This window comes from Ranitomeya variabilis, chromosome 6, assembly GCF_051348905.1.
Source record: "Ranitomeya variabilis isolate aRanVar5 chromosome 6, aRanVar5.hap1, whole genome shotgun sequence".
Classification (NCBI taxonomy): Eukaryota; Metazoa; Chordata; class Amphibia; order Anura; family Dendrobatidae; genus Ranitomeya; species Ranitomeya variabilis.
The window spans coordinates 80,231,635-80,251,457 of NC_135237.1; the positions used below are offsets into that span (position 1 = coordinate 80,231,635).

Below are 19,823 nucleotides of genomic sequence, written 5' to 3' on the forward strand. Positions count from 1 at the left end.
GCGCTGGGTGCTGAAGACAGCTCTCATCATTCTCCCCTGCTCAGCCGGTGATCAGCATGAGCAAGAGAGAATGATGACAGTTGTATTCAAGTGATAATGACAGCAGGCAGCTGGGGGCCAAGATGCGAAAGTCCAGGCTGAGAACTACTGGTGAATGACCTGCTCCGTGATATCATCACGGTTACCGCCAGTCACTGAGGCTGCGTTTCCAGCTGGGCTGAACTGCGATGACCTCAGCATCGTGGAAAAAAAAAAGTTAGTAATGAGGTCACTCCTCAGTGACTTCACTGATCACTGCGAGAAATTCTCACAGTGATCTGCTGTAATGTCACTGAGCTGAACTGCGGTGACCTCATTAATGTCTTGTTCCCACAGTGTTGAAGTCACCGCAGTTCAGCACAGCTGGGGACGCAGCCTCAGTGACCAGCAGTAACCTCAATGATGTCACCGCTAGTCACTGATGCTGCGCTCATGTGGAACAGAATGATGGACAGGTGAGGGATATTTGTTGCTTTTTATTTTTGTTTTATTACAGTAGACGAGCGCTTCAGTGGAATAGGCATTAGGTGAGTATAACTGTTATTTTTAAATTAAAAAAACTGTTTTGTTTTATTTCAAATAAAGGACTTTATTCTGTCTGAGTCTTTATTTACCATATAACTATAGGATTAGTAATTGAAAAGTGTCTTATAAATGCCTCTCCATTAACAAGCCGTGGGCTTGATGTCACCAGACAATACAAAGGTGACATCAACCTCACAAATATGAACCCCACTTGCCACCGCTACAGGGCAAGTGGGAAGAGCCGGGCAAAGTGCCAGAATTGGATAAGTATAAGTCAGGAAAATAGCTCTCTATTGGGAGCGCTGTGAGAGCAGTGAGAGAGTTAAAAAGGGAAGCAGGATTCAATATAGCTCCAGCCGTGCTCCTTCTAGAAGGAGCGATTAAAACTTGGAAAAGCAAGCACGGTCACAGGAGCGCTGAAATGAAGCAAGGACAAGAATATTGGTGTAAACCACAATGCGTTTCGACTGTACCCAGTCTTTATCAAGTGGAACTTCCACCTGATGAAGACTGGGTACCAGCGAAACGCATTGTGGTTTACACCAATATTCTTAAACTGGCTTCATTTCAGCTCTCCTGTGACCGTGCTTGTTTTTCCAAGAATTGGATAAGTGATACTTTCTTACATACTGGTTTAAACTTGCATAAAAATAACCTGAAGCTGCGTCACATATATCACAGCACACACTATCTACAGTTTGTGAATTGCACTTGCTATGCAAGACATGTATTTATGCCACCTCCTGGCTTGCTTATTTCACACTAGTATCTTGCACCAAAATAATGATACACATCATTAATAAATCTGGAACATTTTACAGATGCTCCTACACATGCCCCATAGTTGGACACTTTTCAAAACTGTCTATTGAGCACAAAAAAAGTGTATAGTCATAGAAATTTAGCTTTAAAACTAAAGATAGGATCATTTCACTATCCACATTACAGTCTGCTGCTAAGATAAATAAAAAGTGACCGATTTCTATGGACTGTAAAATCTCCTTTTCCCTTAGTCAGCTCTGAGGCCTTGTATCTTTGTCAGTTTTCATAAAGTTGATCATTCCTGCAATTACTTTTGTTCATCTGCTGTATGTATTAGTGAAATATTTGACTTTAAGCAAAGATCTAACACATCATAATAATAATAATCATCATTTTTATTTCTATAGCGCCAACATATTCCACAGCGCTTTACATTTCAGAGGGAACTTGTACAGACAATAAAGATATAACAAAGTAACACAGAGTTCAACAGATACCAAGAGGAGTGAGGGTCCTGCTCGCAAGCTACAATATGAGGAAATAGGGGTGTTCACATAGCGCTGCATGTACCGGTGACCAATATGTGTACAGGACAGATACAGAGGGCTTTAGTGCATGGAGGGTGTGTAAATAGATGCTACAAGCCAGATTTGGAAGAAAATTTTGTATGGGAAAAAATTGAATAGTTACATAAATGAGGTGAGGCGATAGGCCAGTTTAAAGAAGTGCGTTTTTAGGGTACGCTTCAAACTGAAAGGACTGGGAATTAATCAAATTGTCCTGGGTAGTGCTCCAAGGAAATGGTGGAGCTCGCGAAAAGTCTTGGAGATGGGAGTGAGGTTCAGATTATTGAGGTCTTAGGTCATTAGTAGAACGGAGGGCACGGGTAGGGTGGTAGACTGAGACGAGGGAAAATCTGTAGGGTGGTGCAGAACTGTGGAGCACTATGTGGATGAGAGTGATAAGTTTATATTCGACGCAATAGCAAATGGGCAACCAGTGCAATGGCTGGCACAGAGTAGAGACATCGGTGTAGCGTTTGGAGAGAAATATAATCCTGGTCCATCATAACACAAAATGATAAAAGGATATATAATGGTTGGAAAAGTAAATATATTTTAGTTTGCACGTGGGTGAAATAAGTATATTAATCCCATGTTAATGTAGACCTTGTATTGCCCAAATAGTCACATTCATTGCGGCAGATTTGTGGTGCAATTTCCCTCAAATTTTCTGACGCCCATGCCTTGTACCACGTTTATAAAGTCTTTAAGTATGTTGACTACAAATTTACAGCAAAACTTTCATGTATATTATCACAAAGTAAGCCAACTAACAGATGGAGTAAAGATGATTAGACAATCTAAAGATGCCCCAAACTTATAAGATAACATGAGACACTCTAACATATTTGGCACAATTTTAGACTGTATTGTCCAAGTTCACACTGTACAAAAATTAGACTGGCTTATTCAATCTTCCCTATTGTCTCTCTGTATAAAGAGAGTTTGTCAGCCCAAAGTGACTGTCCAAACCAAGCACGGGCACCCGATGCACCCTTGATGCTGTCAAACAGTTCGAGGCACCGTCCAGCCTACTTGTTTTGCATTTTTTCTGCCCGCCTTTCTCTTGATTGACAGCTCTGGCTTTATAGGAATCAGAGGAAAGTGGAGATAGAAAACAAGTAGGAGGGAAGACGCAGTGAACTGTTCAGCCATGAAAAGTGTGCACCAAGAGCCTGTTCTTGGTTTGAACAGTCATTTTGCGCTGACAGGCTCTCTATAAGATAAACAGCAGGGAGTGTGTAGCTTGCTAAGATGTATTTTTTATATCATTTACATTGTCTGTTGACTTTATTGAAAGGGCTATCATTCCTTTGAGACATTACTACAGTAAGAATTTCAAGTCAGTATCATGAAAGGTAAAACAGAAATCCTGTCCAGTACAAGCGTTGGATTCAGACAGTCTTAGGCTACTTTCACACTAGCGTTAACTGCATTACGTCTCAAATCGTCTTTTTTCAGAAAAAACGCATCCTGCAAATTTTTTTGCAGGATGCGTTTTTTCCCCATAGACTTGTATTGGCGACGTATTGCGAAGGATTGGCATACGTCGTGTCCGTCGTACGACGTATGCGTCGAAATTTGGCGACACGTCATCGGCAAAAAACGTTGATTGTAACGTTTTTGTCTCCGCCTAAAAAACGTGTTGCATCCTGCGGCATGCGTCGTTGGCTACAATGGAAGCCTATGAGCGACGGATGCGTCGGGACACGTCGTACGACGCAATGCAGCGCTGCAATAAGTTTTTTTTACACTGAGCATGCTCAGAAGAAGGATTTGGTTGCCAATTGGCCAGACACCCCCAAATCTATATAAACCTGGCCTGGGCCTTCAACCCCACATATGCCAGCAAGACCCAGATAGGAGAAGAGACTGCCAGCAAGAGCCAGCCTGCCACAAGACCCCAGCCAGCCACAGGACCCCAGCCACAAGACCCCAGCCACAAGACCCCAGCCTGACACAGGAGCCAGCTACAAGACCCCAGCCACAAGACTCCAGCCACCATAGAGCCAGTGTGAGTATTGCAATTTTTGTGTGCATCTGTGTGCCTGTGCATTTGTGTGTGTATGAGGTACTGACTACAGCAAGAGCTTAAAACCTGAAGAGAACCTGAGGCCTGCCATCGTCCTGCACCAGCCAGTGCCATGCTAGAGTCCAGATCCACCCTGATGCCAGCCACTGTGAAGACATGCAGCTCCAGCCAAAGGATTGTCAGCCTTTTTTACGTGTGTGTGTAATGTGTGTGTGTGTGTGTGTTTGTATGCGTCTTCTGATTGGGTTCACCTTTCTGCCTTTGTTGTACATATGTGTATTTGCATAAAGCTTATGTGCGTGCGTGCGTGCGTGCGTGTGTGTGTGTGTATTTTTGTATGGCTGTGTGCTTTTGTAAGTATGTCTTCATGTGCCTGCACCTTATTATGCCTTTGCCAATCTTATGCCTGTTCATGTGGGAGGGTATGTGTCCACGTTCAGGATTGCATCAGGATTTGGTCAGGATTTTTCATCAGTATTTGTAAGCCAAAACCAGGAGTGGGTGTAAAATTCCGAAGTGGTGCATGTTTTTTTTATTATACTTTTCCTAATTGTTACACTTCTGGTTTTGGATTACAAAAACTGCTGGAAAATCCTGACCAAATCCTGATGCAATCCTGAACGTGGACACATACCAAGCATGTTAGTGCGCATCTTGTTGATTGCATGTGCATTTGTCCATGCCTTAATTGGTTAATTGCCTTTTCCTGATGTATTTACTAAGTATAGTGGTCTGTGCAGCATGTGGTTTAAATGTGTTTTTTTGTTTTTTTTAATCGGATGTATTTTTGCAAAGTCTAGTGTTCTGCAGCTTGTGGATTGAACGTGTGAGCGTGTTTTTTTTTTTTTTTTTTCTATTTCAAAGTGTTGATTTTATTATTACTGTTGAAACCATTCGCAGTTGATGTACTTGTATTTAAAATAAAGAGCATTTGTGCTCCTAATTGTGATAATAAAAAAAAAAAAGAGGAAAAAAAAAGAAAATAATAAAATGTTTGTTAAAAAAATGTCCGTAGTATCATTTCAGAAAGGAAAATTTAAAACTGGTGTATGTACCAATGGTTACACATGCAATACAGAGTTGGTTGAGGGCTCTTTTTTTTAATAAAGGTTACACTTAAAGGTTTTTGGGGGGAGGTGATTTTTGAAAATAAAATGTGGTAAATATATGTTTACATGGTGGGTTCACATTTAAAAATATTTTTTTTGGAACATGGAAATGAATGGTATACCGTGCACCTGTTTTTGGGTTTTGGTGTTCACATTTAATGAACTTTTCTCACATCATTTTAGCAGGGTGTTTATTAAAACATTACCTAGTTCAGGGGGTGGTCTAACTATAAATCCATTATACTTATTATAGATACACCAGGGACCAGGTCCATAGCAGCCGCCTGTGTTCCATACCAGGACCAGCCCACCAGGCCAGCCCACGAGGACCACAGCCACAAATCTTGAAAAGTAAGTTTTGAAGACCCCAAATCTGCTACTTCAATGTGTAGAGCAGATTGCAAGTGTCTTTTTAACTTACAGAGACCCCAGGACCACAACAGTCGCCTGTGTTCCCTACAAGGACCAGCCCACCAGGCCAGCCCACCAGGACCACAGCCACAAATCTTGAAAAGTAAGTTTTGAAGACCCCAAATCTGCTACTTCACTGTGTAGAGCAGATTGCAAGTGTCTTTTTAGCTTACAGAGACCCCAGGACCACAACAGTCGCCTGTGTTCCCTACAAGGACCAGCCCACCAGGCCAGCCCACCAGGACCACAGCCACAAATCTTGAAAAGTAAGTTTTGAAGACCCCAAATCTGCTACTTCAAAGTGTAGAGCAGATTGCAAGTGTCTTTTTAACTTACAGAGACCCCAGGACCACAACAGTCGCCTGTGTTCCCTACAAGGACCAGCCCACCAGGCCAGCCCACCAGGACCACAGCCACAAATCTTGAAAAGTAAGTTTTGAAGACCCCAAATCTGCTACTTCAATGTGTAGAGCAGATTGCAAGTGTCTTTTTAACTTACAGAGACCCCAGGACCACAACAGTCGCCTATGTTCCCTACAAGGACCAGCCCACCAGGCCAGCCCACCAGGACCACAGCCACAAATCTTGAAAAGTAAGTTTTGAAGACCCCAAATCTGCTACTTCAATGTGTAGAGCAGATTGCAAGTGTCTTTTAACTTACAGAGACACCAGGACCACAGCTGCCGGCTTGCTACATCAACAATGTCCTCTTCTGACAGCCCTTCTCCACAGCAACAGCGTGTATCGGTAAGTTAACACAAAAAATGGTTTTTTTTTTTAGTTTTTTTAATTTACATTATTGTTGATCACTACATGCATAAATTATGTTTCAACAGGAAGCTGAATCAGATGAGGAGCTGTCAGAAGGGGGCGAGACGGGTGGAGAGATGCAAGTGGAGGAGGAACCAAGTGTAAGTAGTGGTGAAACAGTTGCTTCGCACATCACACTGAACCATACACAAAACCGATTTTCATACATAACTAAACACAGAAAATATATGCCTACATTACTGAAAATTTGTTTCCTTTATTTCAGTCTCCTGCTGCTGCTGCTCCTGCTGCTGCCGCTGAAGGTCCTCCCAGCCGCTCCCAGAGTCGGCGTAATCGTCGCCGCGGTCGGCCATCAGTGAGTTTTTATTGTTGGGAGGGGGATTCTATTGGTACTTTAGTGTTTCAGTGTACTAATTTGTTTGTTTTTCTTCTTTTTTTTTTGGCACAGGCTTCACAGCGTGCTCCCGCCGAAGACTACGATGACGACATAGACATCGAATGTCTCATCGAGGAGGTTCGCGAGCGGGAGCCGCTGTGGAACATGGCTGACCGCAAACATGCCGATACTAGTGTCACCCGCCGGCTCTGGGACCAAGTGTGTCGGAACATCTTTCCAAGGTGGGAGGACCTTCATCCACAGCAGCAGAGCAAACTATGTAAGTATTCACTTTTCAGCTGACTGTAATGTATTGCATTTACCAATTTTTTTTTTTTCTTTTCATTCTTGTCTTCACAGGTGGAAAGGTTAGGAAGCGGTGGCGGTCACTGAGGGATCGCTTTAAGAGGGAATTTAATGAGGAGATGCAGGCCCCGAGTGGCTCAGCAGGAAGGAAATATGAATATGGCATGGCCCTCTCCTTCCTGAGGCGAACCATGCTGAGTAGAGTGTAAGTATTCTACAGCCCACTAATAACCATGTTAACCTGTCTAACTTAGTTTGGTTTCAGTCAGGGCTTTTTCATATCAATATATTAATTGTTTTTGTTTTTTCTTTCACAGCACCTTCTCCAGCCACCGGGCGCCTGCATCGTCCTCTGCGCCCTCTGGAGTGATCCCTCCTGAGTCCGCCACTGAGGGCCATGTCGGTAGGCCCCACACCTCTGACCCCTCCTCTGACCCCTCCACCTCATCCGCCCCAAGCACTGGAGCATTATTGCAGCCTTCATTGCTCGCATCTGATGCTGAACAGATAGCGTTTCCTTTACCCCACCCCTCTGATCCTGCCACCTCGAGACCACCATTAGGTTCGTGGCGGCAGCGACAGAGGGGTCAGGAAAAGAGCTATGCTCCTGAGTTCTTACATTTGAATGCATCCTTCCAAAGCTCTTTCAAAATTTTGGGAGAGCAAGTGACTGCTGGTTTCAACATGGTGCAATCACGCATCAATGAAACAAGCCATGAAACCAGCAGTCGCTTGGATAGGCTGCATTCAGATGTAAGTCAGTCTCCGGCCAATCTTTTTCAATCCATGCTCAGGAGCATGGAGAAGCTTTCTCTTCAGCAACAGATGCGGGTAATGAATACCTGCCATAATGCTCTAATAAAGGCCCTTAATGAAACATAATCTACCCACACATCCAGTACAATCCCACCCCAGGCCCCATTTCCACACCATGCCCCACCCCAGGCCCCATTTCCACACCATACCCCCCATTACCAAACCCAGCCCCAATACCCACACCAGCCCCATTACCAAACCCAGCCCCAATCCCCACACCAGCACCATTACCAAATCCAGCCCCAATCCCCACACCAGCACCATTACCAAACCCAGCCACAAACCCCACGCCAGCCCCATTACCCAACCCAGTCCCACTACCCAACCCAGTCCCACTACCCAACCCAGTCCCAACACCCACCCCAGTCCCCATACCCATCCCGGCCCCCAAACCAAATTCCTTCCCCACTGTTTTCTTCCTTGCCCAGCTTACCTTCCCCAGTAAGTATTCCCCCTACCCCAACAACACCCCCCTCTGGTCAGCCTCCTGGTTTTACCCCCCCTTCCACTGCACCCCAAACAAGTAGGGTTTCCCCACCTATCGACGTGGTCCAACCTTCCAGCCCCTCCTCCCCTCGTATCTCCACCCCACACTTTCAAGATTTATAAATGTCTGTTTATGTTAAAAAGTTATTTTCTAACAAAAACTTTGAAATTTTTTTTAAAAAAGTTTGAACATAAAAAATATATATGTTTTTTGGTAAACAAAAAAAATTTTGAAAAAGAGTTCAAATAAAATTCAGTCTGATTAAAATTCTACTCTGTGTGTGTGTGTGGATTTATTGAGGTCATATGGTAACTAATAACAAAGGTAAAATAAAAATAAACACCAGACGTGTGAAAGGTATAACATATTGGTTTTACTAGCAAGAAAACCACGCTTTTGTAATTTTTTATTTTTTTTTTTCTGAAGAAACACATTTTTTACATAAACCAAACACATGGAAAACAGGTTACACAATCATGTCTTGCCATGGGATCCGCCCGACAGGTGACACAAAATAATCCGCAAACTGGTCCCTCATCCTTGTAACAGAACCTGTAGAGCGAACCGAGCTGCTGCGGTAGTCCCACAAGGTTGTCTCCAACTCTTCGTCATCCAAGGAAACGGGCTCCTTTGAAAGGACAAAGTTGTGGAGCACCACACAGGCTTTAACTACCTCGTCTATAGTTGTGGTTTGCAGTTTGATAGCTGTCAGCAGAACTCGCCACTTCGCCGTCAATAGGCCAAAAGAACACTCCACTACTCTTCGTGCCCTAGTAAGCCGGTAATTAAATACCCGCTTGGTATGGGTTAAGTTCCGGCTACTGTACGGTTTCAGTAGGTGCGGCGACAGTTGAAAGGCTTCATCACCTACACAAACATATTCCATGGCTGGTTCACTTGTTCCTGGCAGTGGTCTAGCTGACGGTAAATCGTAGCTCTCTTCATAAAGGCAACGACCCATTGGAGAGTTTTTAAAAACTTGCGAATCGTTGGACTGTCTATACGCTCCGATGTCCACGGCAAGGAACCTGCAGTTGGCGTCTGCAATAGCCATAAGGACGATGGAGAAATACTTCTTATAATTATAGTACTCCGATCCTGTTCCTGCCGGTTTCGCAATCCGTATGTGTTTCCCGTCAATTGCACCCACACAATTTGGGAAATTGCAAATTTGCTGAAACTGTTCTGCACTTCGCAACCAGATTTCCATGGATGGTTGGGGGATATACTCTGGCTGTAAAGTGGTCCAAATAGCCCGACATGTGTCCTTCACTATTCCGGAAATAGTGGAAATGCCCAGCCGGAATTGGTAATGGAGCGAAGTCATAGATTCACCCGTAGCTAGGAAACTTTAAAAAAAAAAAAAAAAAATGTTAGAAAAAATTGCACAGACCAACAAGTTTCAATAAATGGCACTGTGAAATTTTTTTTAAGGACAGGACACACAATAAAACCTGCATGAAACCGGTGTAAAAAAGCAGTGGAATGTCCGCAAAGAAAACCAAAATTACATGCTGCAGAAAATAGTGCGCAGTATGTCAGCGCAGTATTGTCTGCAGCATGTAATATAACATTAAAAATGACCAATGACAGAAAAACAAGCAGTTGCATGTCAACAAACCACCCCCCCAAAAAAAAAAACTGCAGAAAATGCAACGCAATATTTCAGCGCAGTATTTTCTGCAGTCTGTTATAGAGCATTCAATCTCAGCAATAACATTAAAAAAAAGCAGTGGAATGTCCGCAAAGAAAACCAAAATTACATGCTGCAGAAAATAGTGCGCAGTATGTCAGCGCAGTATTGTCTGCAGCATGTAATATAACATTAAATATGAGCAATGACATAAAAAAAAAGAGGCTTACCGCAGGGTCACCATCAGCCGCTCCGCCGGTGTGATGGCAAGCCTCATCCTTGTGTCCTGTCTTCGGATGACATCCTCCATTTTTGCAAGCAAAAAGTCAAAATTTTCCATCCTCATCCGCACGTAATTGTAGAATTTGTGTGGATTGTGCCGCAACTCCAGGTACAGAGTGGACTGGACACCCCGGGTCATCCGTAGTTGATTAATCGGATGAATCCACAGTCGTCTCCGTTGCTGCAGAAGCATCCTACGCCTTTCCGCTGCCGCCTCCTTCTCCCGCACTATGATATCCAGGCGATTCGTCTCAAAGATAACGTCGGTAACCAAACTAGCAATCCTCCCAAGAACACCTTCCATCGCTGCCACAAAACTAAAACCCACAAAGATGGGCTGTAAAAACAGTAACTATATAGTTTTCCATATTTTCCAGTAGCCAATCAAATTTGGGAGCCTCCCATTTTAAAAACGGATCCGTCGGAAAAACGGATGCAACGGATGGTAAAAACGTATGCAACGTATGCAACGCATCCAGTATTTTCGACGGAAACGTTTAGCGGATTTGCGACGGATCCGTCGAAATGCTGTATGCGTGGCATACGTTTGTCACCGTTTTTCACTTTTTTGACGCATCCGTTTTTTCGGCAAAAAAGACGTTTTGAGACGGTTTGCAGTTAACGCTAGTGTGAAAGTAGCCTTACCCTTCATTTCTGAACCTGTGCTAACAAGAGCCGGAGGAGAACCTGTAATACTTATATATTAGCAAGTGCGACAAAATCATGACCTCGACACATCTGTTAAAATGAAGACAAAGTGGCCAATCTGTTTTAAGTAATTAAGTAATGGATAATTATTAAATAATGCCTATATTATTTTTTTCTTAAATAGAAATAGGATATAAGATATATATATATATATATATATATATATATATATATATATATATATATATATATATATATATATATAGATACATAGATACATATATACACACATACACACACACACACACACACACACATATATACAGAACATACCTGTTTTGGCTGACTTCCTTTAGAAAGAATATCCAGCAAATCTGCAGAGGACACAAAGTAAAAACGAGGAAAAGCCAAACGCTTAGTTTCCAAATACTGGGATAAAGCTTTCTCACACAGCGATAGTCTGATAAAAAAAAAAAGGAGGATTGCAACGGAGTCAGAAATTATCATAAATCCTCAAAACCACACAAAATGCAGCTAATAATAGAAAACATTGTATAGTGACATAAAGAAAGATAAAAATGTGTCTGACAATCTGTGTTTTCAGTTGAATGAGTTATTAAACAAATGTCTTAGGCCCTTTCACACCACCAGCGTCATGGCTTTGGTTTATAAAGGAGATACATATGGAATTCCGAGTTACTCCTTAATTGGGATTTATCAGGGGTACTGTACTTTTGATGACAATAAGAGCATTGTAAACAGCACTATCCATCCGAAATACAGGAAGACCCATTGCAACATTTTTTTAATTTCAGCTTTTATTGTCTATCAATAATACAGGTTTGGTGTATGATTACAATACTTATTTTTGCTGTTTCCAGCGCTGCTCCATACCTCTCCCGCATCATATGACCGCAGCTCGTCCTTGCTGGCTCACACCAAGGACTGTCAGTTCTTCTCTTAATGTAAGTCTGTGAAAGCCTTGTTATGAGTCTTATAGAATTCACACTGAGAAAGTGACTTCCAGTCCATACATAAATGCTGTGTGAGCCAGCTAATCACAACTGTAGTCAGTGCTGGAAACGGCAGAAGACCGCAATCAGTAAGTATTTTAATGGTTCTACTGACCATAATTGACTAATAGCTAACATATAGTGAAATTAGAAGATTGTCTTAAGTACTTTAACAGAAGCAAGAAAACCCAAAGTATGCCTGATCTACCTTTAAATTATTACATATGTACATCCAAAAAAAATTTAACTTTACCTCATCTGTAATTCGTCAAGAGTTTCATACAGTTTGGGACGATTTGTTGCATCCAGGACATTTCTTATTTTCTCTGTCTCAAACATTAATTCCTTCAAAGAAAACCACAAAATGTGTTACGAAAAAAAATCTTGAAAATCACTAATTTTCCTATGTTCTAGTCAAGGTGTTTGTGCAATAGAAAGATACAATTTACATTATGTATTTTTATTTCTGATGGAAATACCACGTTTACATGATACTATTACTACTGGAATAGTCTAAGAAAGTAGTGGTTCCAGCACTCCGGTTGTTTCTACTATAAAACAATATAGCTTATTTTAAACATATTTTAAGAGCAAAAATGGGAATGCAATATAGTATATATACATAATCGAAAAAAGGGGGAGCATTTAGGCATTTTAACCCATCACTTCCTAGTGCTTAGTCATAATGGATTGATTAATTGACTAATGATTGGATCCATTACGACTAACAACCATTTTAATTGTTTAAAATTTGTAAATGCTCACACTTTTTTACCGTTATGTACTGTATTCTATATTGCATTCCCATTTTTTGCTTTTAAAGATATATTTGAATAACTCCTGTGCAACTGTTTCCCAGTGACTTACTTTTTTCTTTTCTATTCCTGGAATTTAGAAAGAGAATCTGTCACCAAGTTTTTGCTACCCCATCTGAGAGCACCATGATGTAAGGCAGAGACCTGAATTCCAGCGATGTGTCACTTACTTTACTGCAGTTTTGATTATATCCCTATTTTATCTGCTGCGGATCTATCAATTCTCTAAATGCTGAGCTCTGTATAACCCCGCCCACACTACACTACTGATTGACAGTTTTCTGTGTAGAAAGCTGCCAATCAGTGCTGGGGGCGTGGTCGGACTACATGGCTGCTGGTCAATTAGTCATCTCTAGTGATAATCTCCTGCTGATAAAACAGTGATTTTATCAACACCGCAGCAAGCAGCACAGTAAGTGATATATTGCTAGCATCAGGGTCTCTGCCCCTACATTATGCTGCTCTCAGATTAGCTAGCAAAATCTGGTGTCAGATTCCCTTTAAATAGATAGGTAACAAATGAATTAGTTCTATTGCAAAACTGTTAAAGGTGTTATCATACCTGTGTATTTTTGGCATATCCACGAGATAGGAGACTTGCACCTATGTGGAGAATGGTGGTCACCCAACCCACAACCCATATGATGAGCCCACTCTGCATGCCTGTTTTCATGAAGAAAGGAGGGCCATAGGTGCCATTTACCTTGTTCTCTACTATCTATAGTGGAGGAGGGGATTACGTTATTCCTTATATTACACAATTGACCAAAGTGTTCACCTCATAATGTGTAAAGACCATAATATTAACTGTATTGCTGTAAATTATTTTTTCATATTTAACTGTAATCCATTCTGGTTTTTAAGAAGGCAGAAGAAATTACTTTAAAGTCTGTATCTACTCCATCAAATCGCTTGGCGTCTTCTGGTAGCTGGTTTCTGATGTCTTCAGAGCCAATAAAAATGCTTTCCAGATGCGACCAAGTGCGCTGGACTTCCAACCAAATGTAAATCACAGAGTCCGCCAGGTTCAGCCTTCTCTGCCAACTGGACACTTGTTCGATAAAATATTCCACATATTTGCTTTGCATAATTGCCTGTAGCTGCACCTAAATAATGGACAGACCACGTGAAGAAGGATGCAACATAGAAGGAAATAAGTGAAAGATTCATGTAGTATTTGCCATCTATCAGTAAAGCAAACGCTACTTTTTCTGATCCATCTGTGAATTCAGTGAGGTCATCTCTGGCCACAATTCAAAAACTAACCTGGTTGCTGTCCAAAGTCTCAAAAAGCTGCTCATCAGTCTTTATCAGGGGCGTTTCTGTGCGATGATGCTTTTCATAAGAAAACTCCAGAGTAGTCCAGATCTGGCTAATTTCTGTAAGTATCTGATAATTAGAAGCACGGTTATTAATAAACACATTTTTGGTGAATTATTTCCTAGATTCAATTGTGTCGCTGTTGACTTACTTTCTCGGTACCCATTTCTTTCACAGCTTTGTCCACAATGTTCCTGACTTCATCCTCCACCTTATGCAGCTGCAGTGCAAGTAAGTCTGATAGTATGGTTTGCTCAGTCATTGAGAACTGGACCTAACGGCAAAAATCATGAAATTCTTAAATAATCAATTAGCAAATTGGTTTGTAAAACAACTTGGAGAAAACAACATAAACAGCTATCCATGGTGTATTCTAATATCTCCCGTTTACATATGTATACGCCAATCAGCCATAGTAAGACTGACACCTGTCAATTGGTGGGCTATAATAGGCAGCAGATATTGATGGTGACTGGCTTTGATCTGAGCAAGTCTGACAGTGGCCAAATTGATAACAGAGTCAGAGTATCACAGAAATGTCAGGTCTTGTGGGGTTGCTCATGGAATGAAGTGGTGAGAACCTACCAAAATAGGTCCAACAAGAGACAGGATCCACTGATACATGTGGTGAGCAAAGTCTAGTCTGATCCCAAAAAAGAGCGACTAATTGCTGGAAAAGTTAAATTATAGTGTGACAGAAAGGTGTCCGATCACAGTGTTATGTGAACACTTGGCACACACCAAAGAGATTGCAGTGAAAAGGTTTAATGTGGTTAAGTGCATACAATATACAGATGTTTCAGTCATATAGATCTTCCTCAATGTACCCTAAAGAAGTACTTCTAGGTAATAAGGGGATCCCCCGTAATAAACTGATAGACAGCTAATTATGGGATTTCTGGCTCAGAAGAAGATCTGTGGAAGTAAATCCAGCGTGGTAGTATACAAGGGGTAGAAGACGCGGTGTCCACTGCTAGTCGTGCCTGATGAGGCACATTAGGTTACATTGAGGAAGGTTTATATGACCGAAACATCTGTATATTGTATGTGCTTAACCACATAAAACCTTTTCACTGTAATCTCTTTGGTGTGTGCCAAGTCTTCACTTAAGGCAATACGGTTTGGGATCCTACTTGAGCACCACTTTCCAGTTGTGCTAATGTTCTCTCGTACCATGAGCACACAGTGTATCACAGTTTGTTAAGTATGGGAATATGTAGCCAAAAACAGGTCATAGTACTATGATGTCCACTGCCGAAAGCGCTTACAATGTCTATGTGAGCATCAGAACTGGATAATGGAGCAATGGAAGAAGGTGGCCTCCTCTGAAAACCACTTTTTCTTTTGCGTCATGTGGATGGCAGAGCGCATGTGTGTCACATATCTATAAAAAAGATGGCAGCAGAATGCACTATAAAGACAAGTGAGGGAGGCAACGTGATGCTCCAGGCAATGTACTGCTGGGAAACCGTGGCCCCACACATTCATATTCCTTTGACACAAACCATCTATCTAAACATTACAAACACCTTCCTTAATAGGAATAGAATTTCCTAATGGCAGTGCCCTCTTTCATCAGGATAATGCCCCCTCCAACACTGAAAATTCTGCTAGGTAATGGCTTGAGGGACATAAGAGAACACTAGGTTGACTTTGCCTCCAAATTTCCCAGTTCTTAACTAATAGGATATGCTGCATTAAAACACAAGATGAAGAGCAGACTCACCAAAGCCTTGTCAGATGACAAATGCACTCGCAGGGTGCAGCAGGCCCCCGATAATAAATGCTAAAGCAGCACAGGTGCAAGCTACTGATGAGAGCAACCACACACTCGCCCACACATTAGAGGGGTTGGCTGCCTAGTAGCACCCTGCGAGTGCATTTGTCATCTGACAAGGCTTTGGTGAGTCTGGTCTTCATGTGTTTTTTTGAGTTTTTCTAAGTTAGCGGTTTTTGATATTAGAGTAGGACTTGCAAGTTGATGAGGACCCTTGACATTGGGTTGCAGGCTTATCCATTTTGGCCAAAATTGTAACTAATACATCATCTAATGTATTATATACATTATTTAATTTTTCATCTTTTTTGCACTTTTATCATTATGCAGGGTGCTGCAGGGCCCCTTTATGCTGTTTCTTGTGTGTTGCATGTATATATATATATATATAGTGCTGGACGGCCCGCCTGCTAATACTATGGGCGTGATCAATAGGTTGTCCAGACACTGTGCATCACATTTATCTGTGTGAATAGTGTCTTATGCAAGCCATACCTGTGTGCATTTTGCTACTAGGCAGCCAACCCCTCTAATGTGTGGGCGAGTGGGTGGTTGCTCTCATCAGTAGCTTGCACCTGTGCTGCTTTAGCATTTATTATCGGGGGCCTGCTGCACCCTGCAAGTGCATTTGTCATCTGACAAGTAGTGTTGAGCGATACCGTCCGATACTTGAAAGTATCGGTATCGGATAGTATCGGCCAATACCCGAAAAGTATCGGATACCCGATACCAATACAAGTCAATGGGACACCAAGTATCGGAAGGTATCCTGTATGGTCCCAGGGTCTGAAGGAGAGGAAACTCTCCTTCAGGCCCTGGGATCCATATTAATGTGTAAAATAAAGAATACAAATAAAAAATATTGATATACTTACCTCTCCGACGCAGCCTGGACCTTACAGATGTAACCGGCAGCTTCCGTTCCTAAGAATGAGCGCTTGAAAGACCTTAAATGACGACGCGGCTTGTGATTGGTATTTATATATATAATATTTTTTATTTTTATTCTTTATTTTACACATTAATATCGATCCCGATACCGATTCCCGATATCACAAAAGTATCGGATCTCGGTATCGGAATTCCAATACAGCAAATATCGGCCGATACCCGATACTTGCGGTATCGGAATGCTCAACACTACTGACAAGGCTTTTGTGAGTCTGCTCTTCATGTTGTGTTTTTTTGAGTTTTTCTATGTTAGCTATGATGCATTAAAGCCAGATCCAAGAAGGCTCCACCGTCCAACGTATAGGACTTAAAGTCTTGTGCTAATGTTTGGTGCCACCACAGGACATCTTCAGAGATTTGATGGAGTCAACGCTTCATTGGCTCTGTGAAATTTTAGTGCCTTTGGTGGAATATACTAAACATTAGGCAGCTGATAATCAGGTTATGGCTGATCACTATGTATGTTTTTAGTCATCTTTGTCTAATAAAAATATCCTTCAAGAAGGGAAGCGGGAAAAGTATTTGTTGTTTGGTATTGTGGTCAATTACATAATGACATCTTAATTAAATACCATGTTTGGTATTAAAAATAATCTATTAGCAATTTTATGCTTCCTTAAACCACAGGCAGCATGAAACAAAAAAAATAGGTTCCCTCCTTATGACAAATGACATTACCAAAAACTGAGATGTACCGTGCAAAACATAGTTTTAGAGCGTAAGTCAGAAGAAGAAGCACCTGCTGTGTGGTCCCCTCCAACTTTCCTAACCAGAAAGCCCCCATAGACTACTTGATTGACAGACCTTTCCCTGTTTCCATACTAGAGGAGATCAGCAAATCAAACCAAGCCAGGATGGAAGAAGCCCAAACGGGAACCTACCCAGGAGATATTTCTACCCCCGCCCTATTTCAAAACCACACAACACCAAAACATTTTAGAATAAAGCATGTTTATCTGCAAAGGAGAAGCTTTTCCAGTGGCTAGCACACCATGAAACAGATAATAGGTTCTCCCAAAGAATTACAATTCTCATGGTAGATAAAACTGACCTTCGTTGCAATCATTAGCTGGTGCCAATGTCTTTCCCTAATTGCTGGGTTTTGTAGGTCAGTCACTGCTCGTAAAGATGTGACAAGGTTTTTTACAGTCATATCCAAGCCAACATATGCATCCCATGGACGAACCTGCTTATCTAGAGACAAGAGCTCCTGCAAGAAAAAATGAATAAAAAAAAATAATTTAAAAGAAAAACAAGACGTAGGCTTGATTGACATAGCAATAGTTCTAATTTTAAGTAATATGGTCCCAAGGAGAAATGCATTTGAAATAGTTGTCCAACTTTTAATTTTTAAAACCATTTCGTTGGGGCTAAAAAATATTTTTGAAATGGTGTTTCAATAAAAAATGCGCACAATTTTTTTTTTTGCAATCTCCACATTCAACTCCAATGTGGTCTATGGTTATAAATCAGCTGAGGAGAGCTTAGAAACAGACAGATAAAATAGTTAAAAACTCCCAATCAGACGGTTGTGGTTGGCCGATTGATGGATTGTCAATGACCAAATTTTGCAGCCAGCAATAGACACCACAGAAAACAAATCAAATGTTGTACATTTTTTAATGAACCCCAATAACAAAAATGATTTTTTTAGCCACCAATTACATGCATTTCAGTAAGAAAGAAAAAAAGGGGTCTCCAAATGTGGACCCCTTTAAGTGTTCAAAATCTCAGAAAGTAAGTTCTAGTCTTAAATGAACAGTACAGAACACCATCTGCTATGAAAGGAATCACATCTGAGGAGCTGCCCTAAGCCTTCGTGGAGAAAAAAAACTGTCAGCAACAGAAGAACTACACTCACCGGCCACTTTATTAGGTACACCATGCTAGTAACGGGTTGGACCCCTTTTGCCTTCAGAACTGCCTCAATTCTTCGTGGCATAGATTCAACAAGGTGCTGGAAGCATTCCTCAGAGATTTTGGTCCATATTGACATGATGGCATCACACAGTTGCCGCAGATTTGTCGGCTGCACATCCCAAAGATGCTCCATACAAGGCAGGATGGATCCATGCTTTCATGTTGTTTACGCCAAATTCTGACCCTACCATCCGAATGTCGCAGCAGAAATCGAGACTCATCAGACCAAGCAACGTTTTTCCAATCTTCTACTGTCCAATTTCGATGAGCTTGTGCAAATTGTAGCCTCAGTTTCCTGTTCTTAGCTGAAAGGAGTGGTACCCGGTGTGGTCTTCTGCTGCTGTAGCCCATCTGCCTCAAAGTTCGACGCACTGTGCGTTCAGAGATGCTCTTAGGCCTACCTTGGTTGTAACGGGTGGTGATTTGAGTCACTGTTGCCTTTCTATCAGCTTGAACCAGTCTGCCCATTCTCCTCTGACCTCTGGCATCAACAAGGCATTTCCGCCCACAGAACTGCCGCTCACTGGATTTTTTTTCTTTTTCGGGCCATTCTCTGTAAACCCTAGAGATGGTTGGGCGTGAAAATCCCAGTAGATCAGCAGTTTCTGAAATACTCAGACCAGCCCTTCTGGCACCAACAACCATGCCACGTTCAAAGGCACTCAAATCACCTTTCTTCCCCATACTGATGCTCGGTTTGAACTGCAGGAGATTGTCTTGACCATGTCTACATGCCTAAATGCACTGAGTTGCCGCCATGTGATTGGCTGATTAGAAATTAAGTGTTAACAAGAAGTTGGACAGGTGTACCTAATAAAGTGGCCAGTGAGTGTAGATTAAGTTTCTACGCTTCAGACAATCCCTAATTGCTAAGAGTTTCTTGACAATATACGGTTTTAAAAAAAAAGTGTTCCCCTGTTGATAACTCAAGTATTAAGCAGTAATCTGTAGAGAAATCTGACAGTAAATATTTAATTTTACTGCAGCGCCACCACAGGAGGGGTGATGTATTACACAGCTTCCATGCAAATCAATGGCTTGCTTGTGAAATGAAGGTGAGGAGAGCACCTGCAGAATGTAGATGGTCAGTTGTAAATGAACATACGGTACCTATAGAGGATCTGTTGGCAGATTACTCAATAAAGACTGTATATATTATTGAACAAAATCTTAGACCTTATGAGGCCGCTGTATTTATATAAAATCTATATAAAAATACATATAAAATCCATATCAGAATTGCAGAACAATCCCCATACTGAAATGA

At 41.6% G+C, this 19,823-nt stretch overlaps 1 protein-coding gene across 1 annotated transcript in view; it reads right to left on the reverse strand.

Moving 5' to 3' along the window:
* Positions 1-19,823, reverse strand: part of DNAH11 (dynein axonemal heavy chain 11) — a 390,030-nt gene that overhangs the window by 260,875 nt on the left and 109,332 nt on the right. Inside the window, exons 24-29 of the mRNA XM_077268714.1 lie at positions 17,688-17,846; positions 14,060-14,182; positions 13,855-13,977; positions 13,470-13,694; positions 12,027-12,118; positions 11,094-11,220 (exon numbers count right to left, since the gene is read on the reverse strand). Coding sequence (XP_077124829.1) covers positions 11,094-11,220; positions 12,027-12,118; positions 13,470-13,694; positions 13,855-13,977; positions 14,060-14,182; positions 17,688-17,846 — 849 coding nt within the window. The remainder of the gene's footprint in view (positions 1-11,093; positions 11,221-12,026; positions 12,119-13,469; positions 13,695-13,854; positions 13,978-14,059; positions 14,183-17,687; positions 17,847-19,823) is intronic.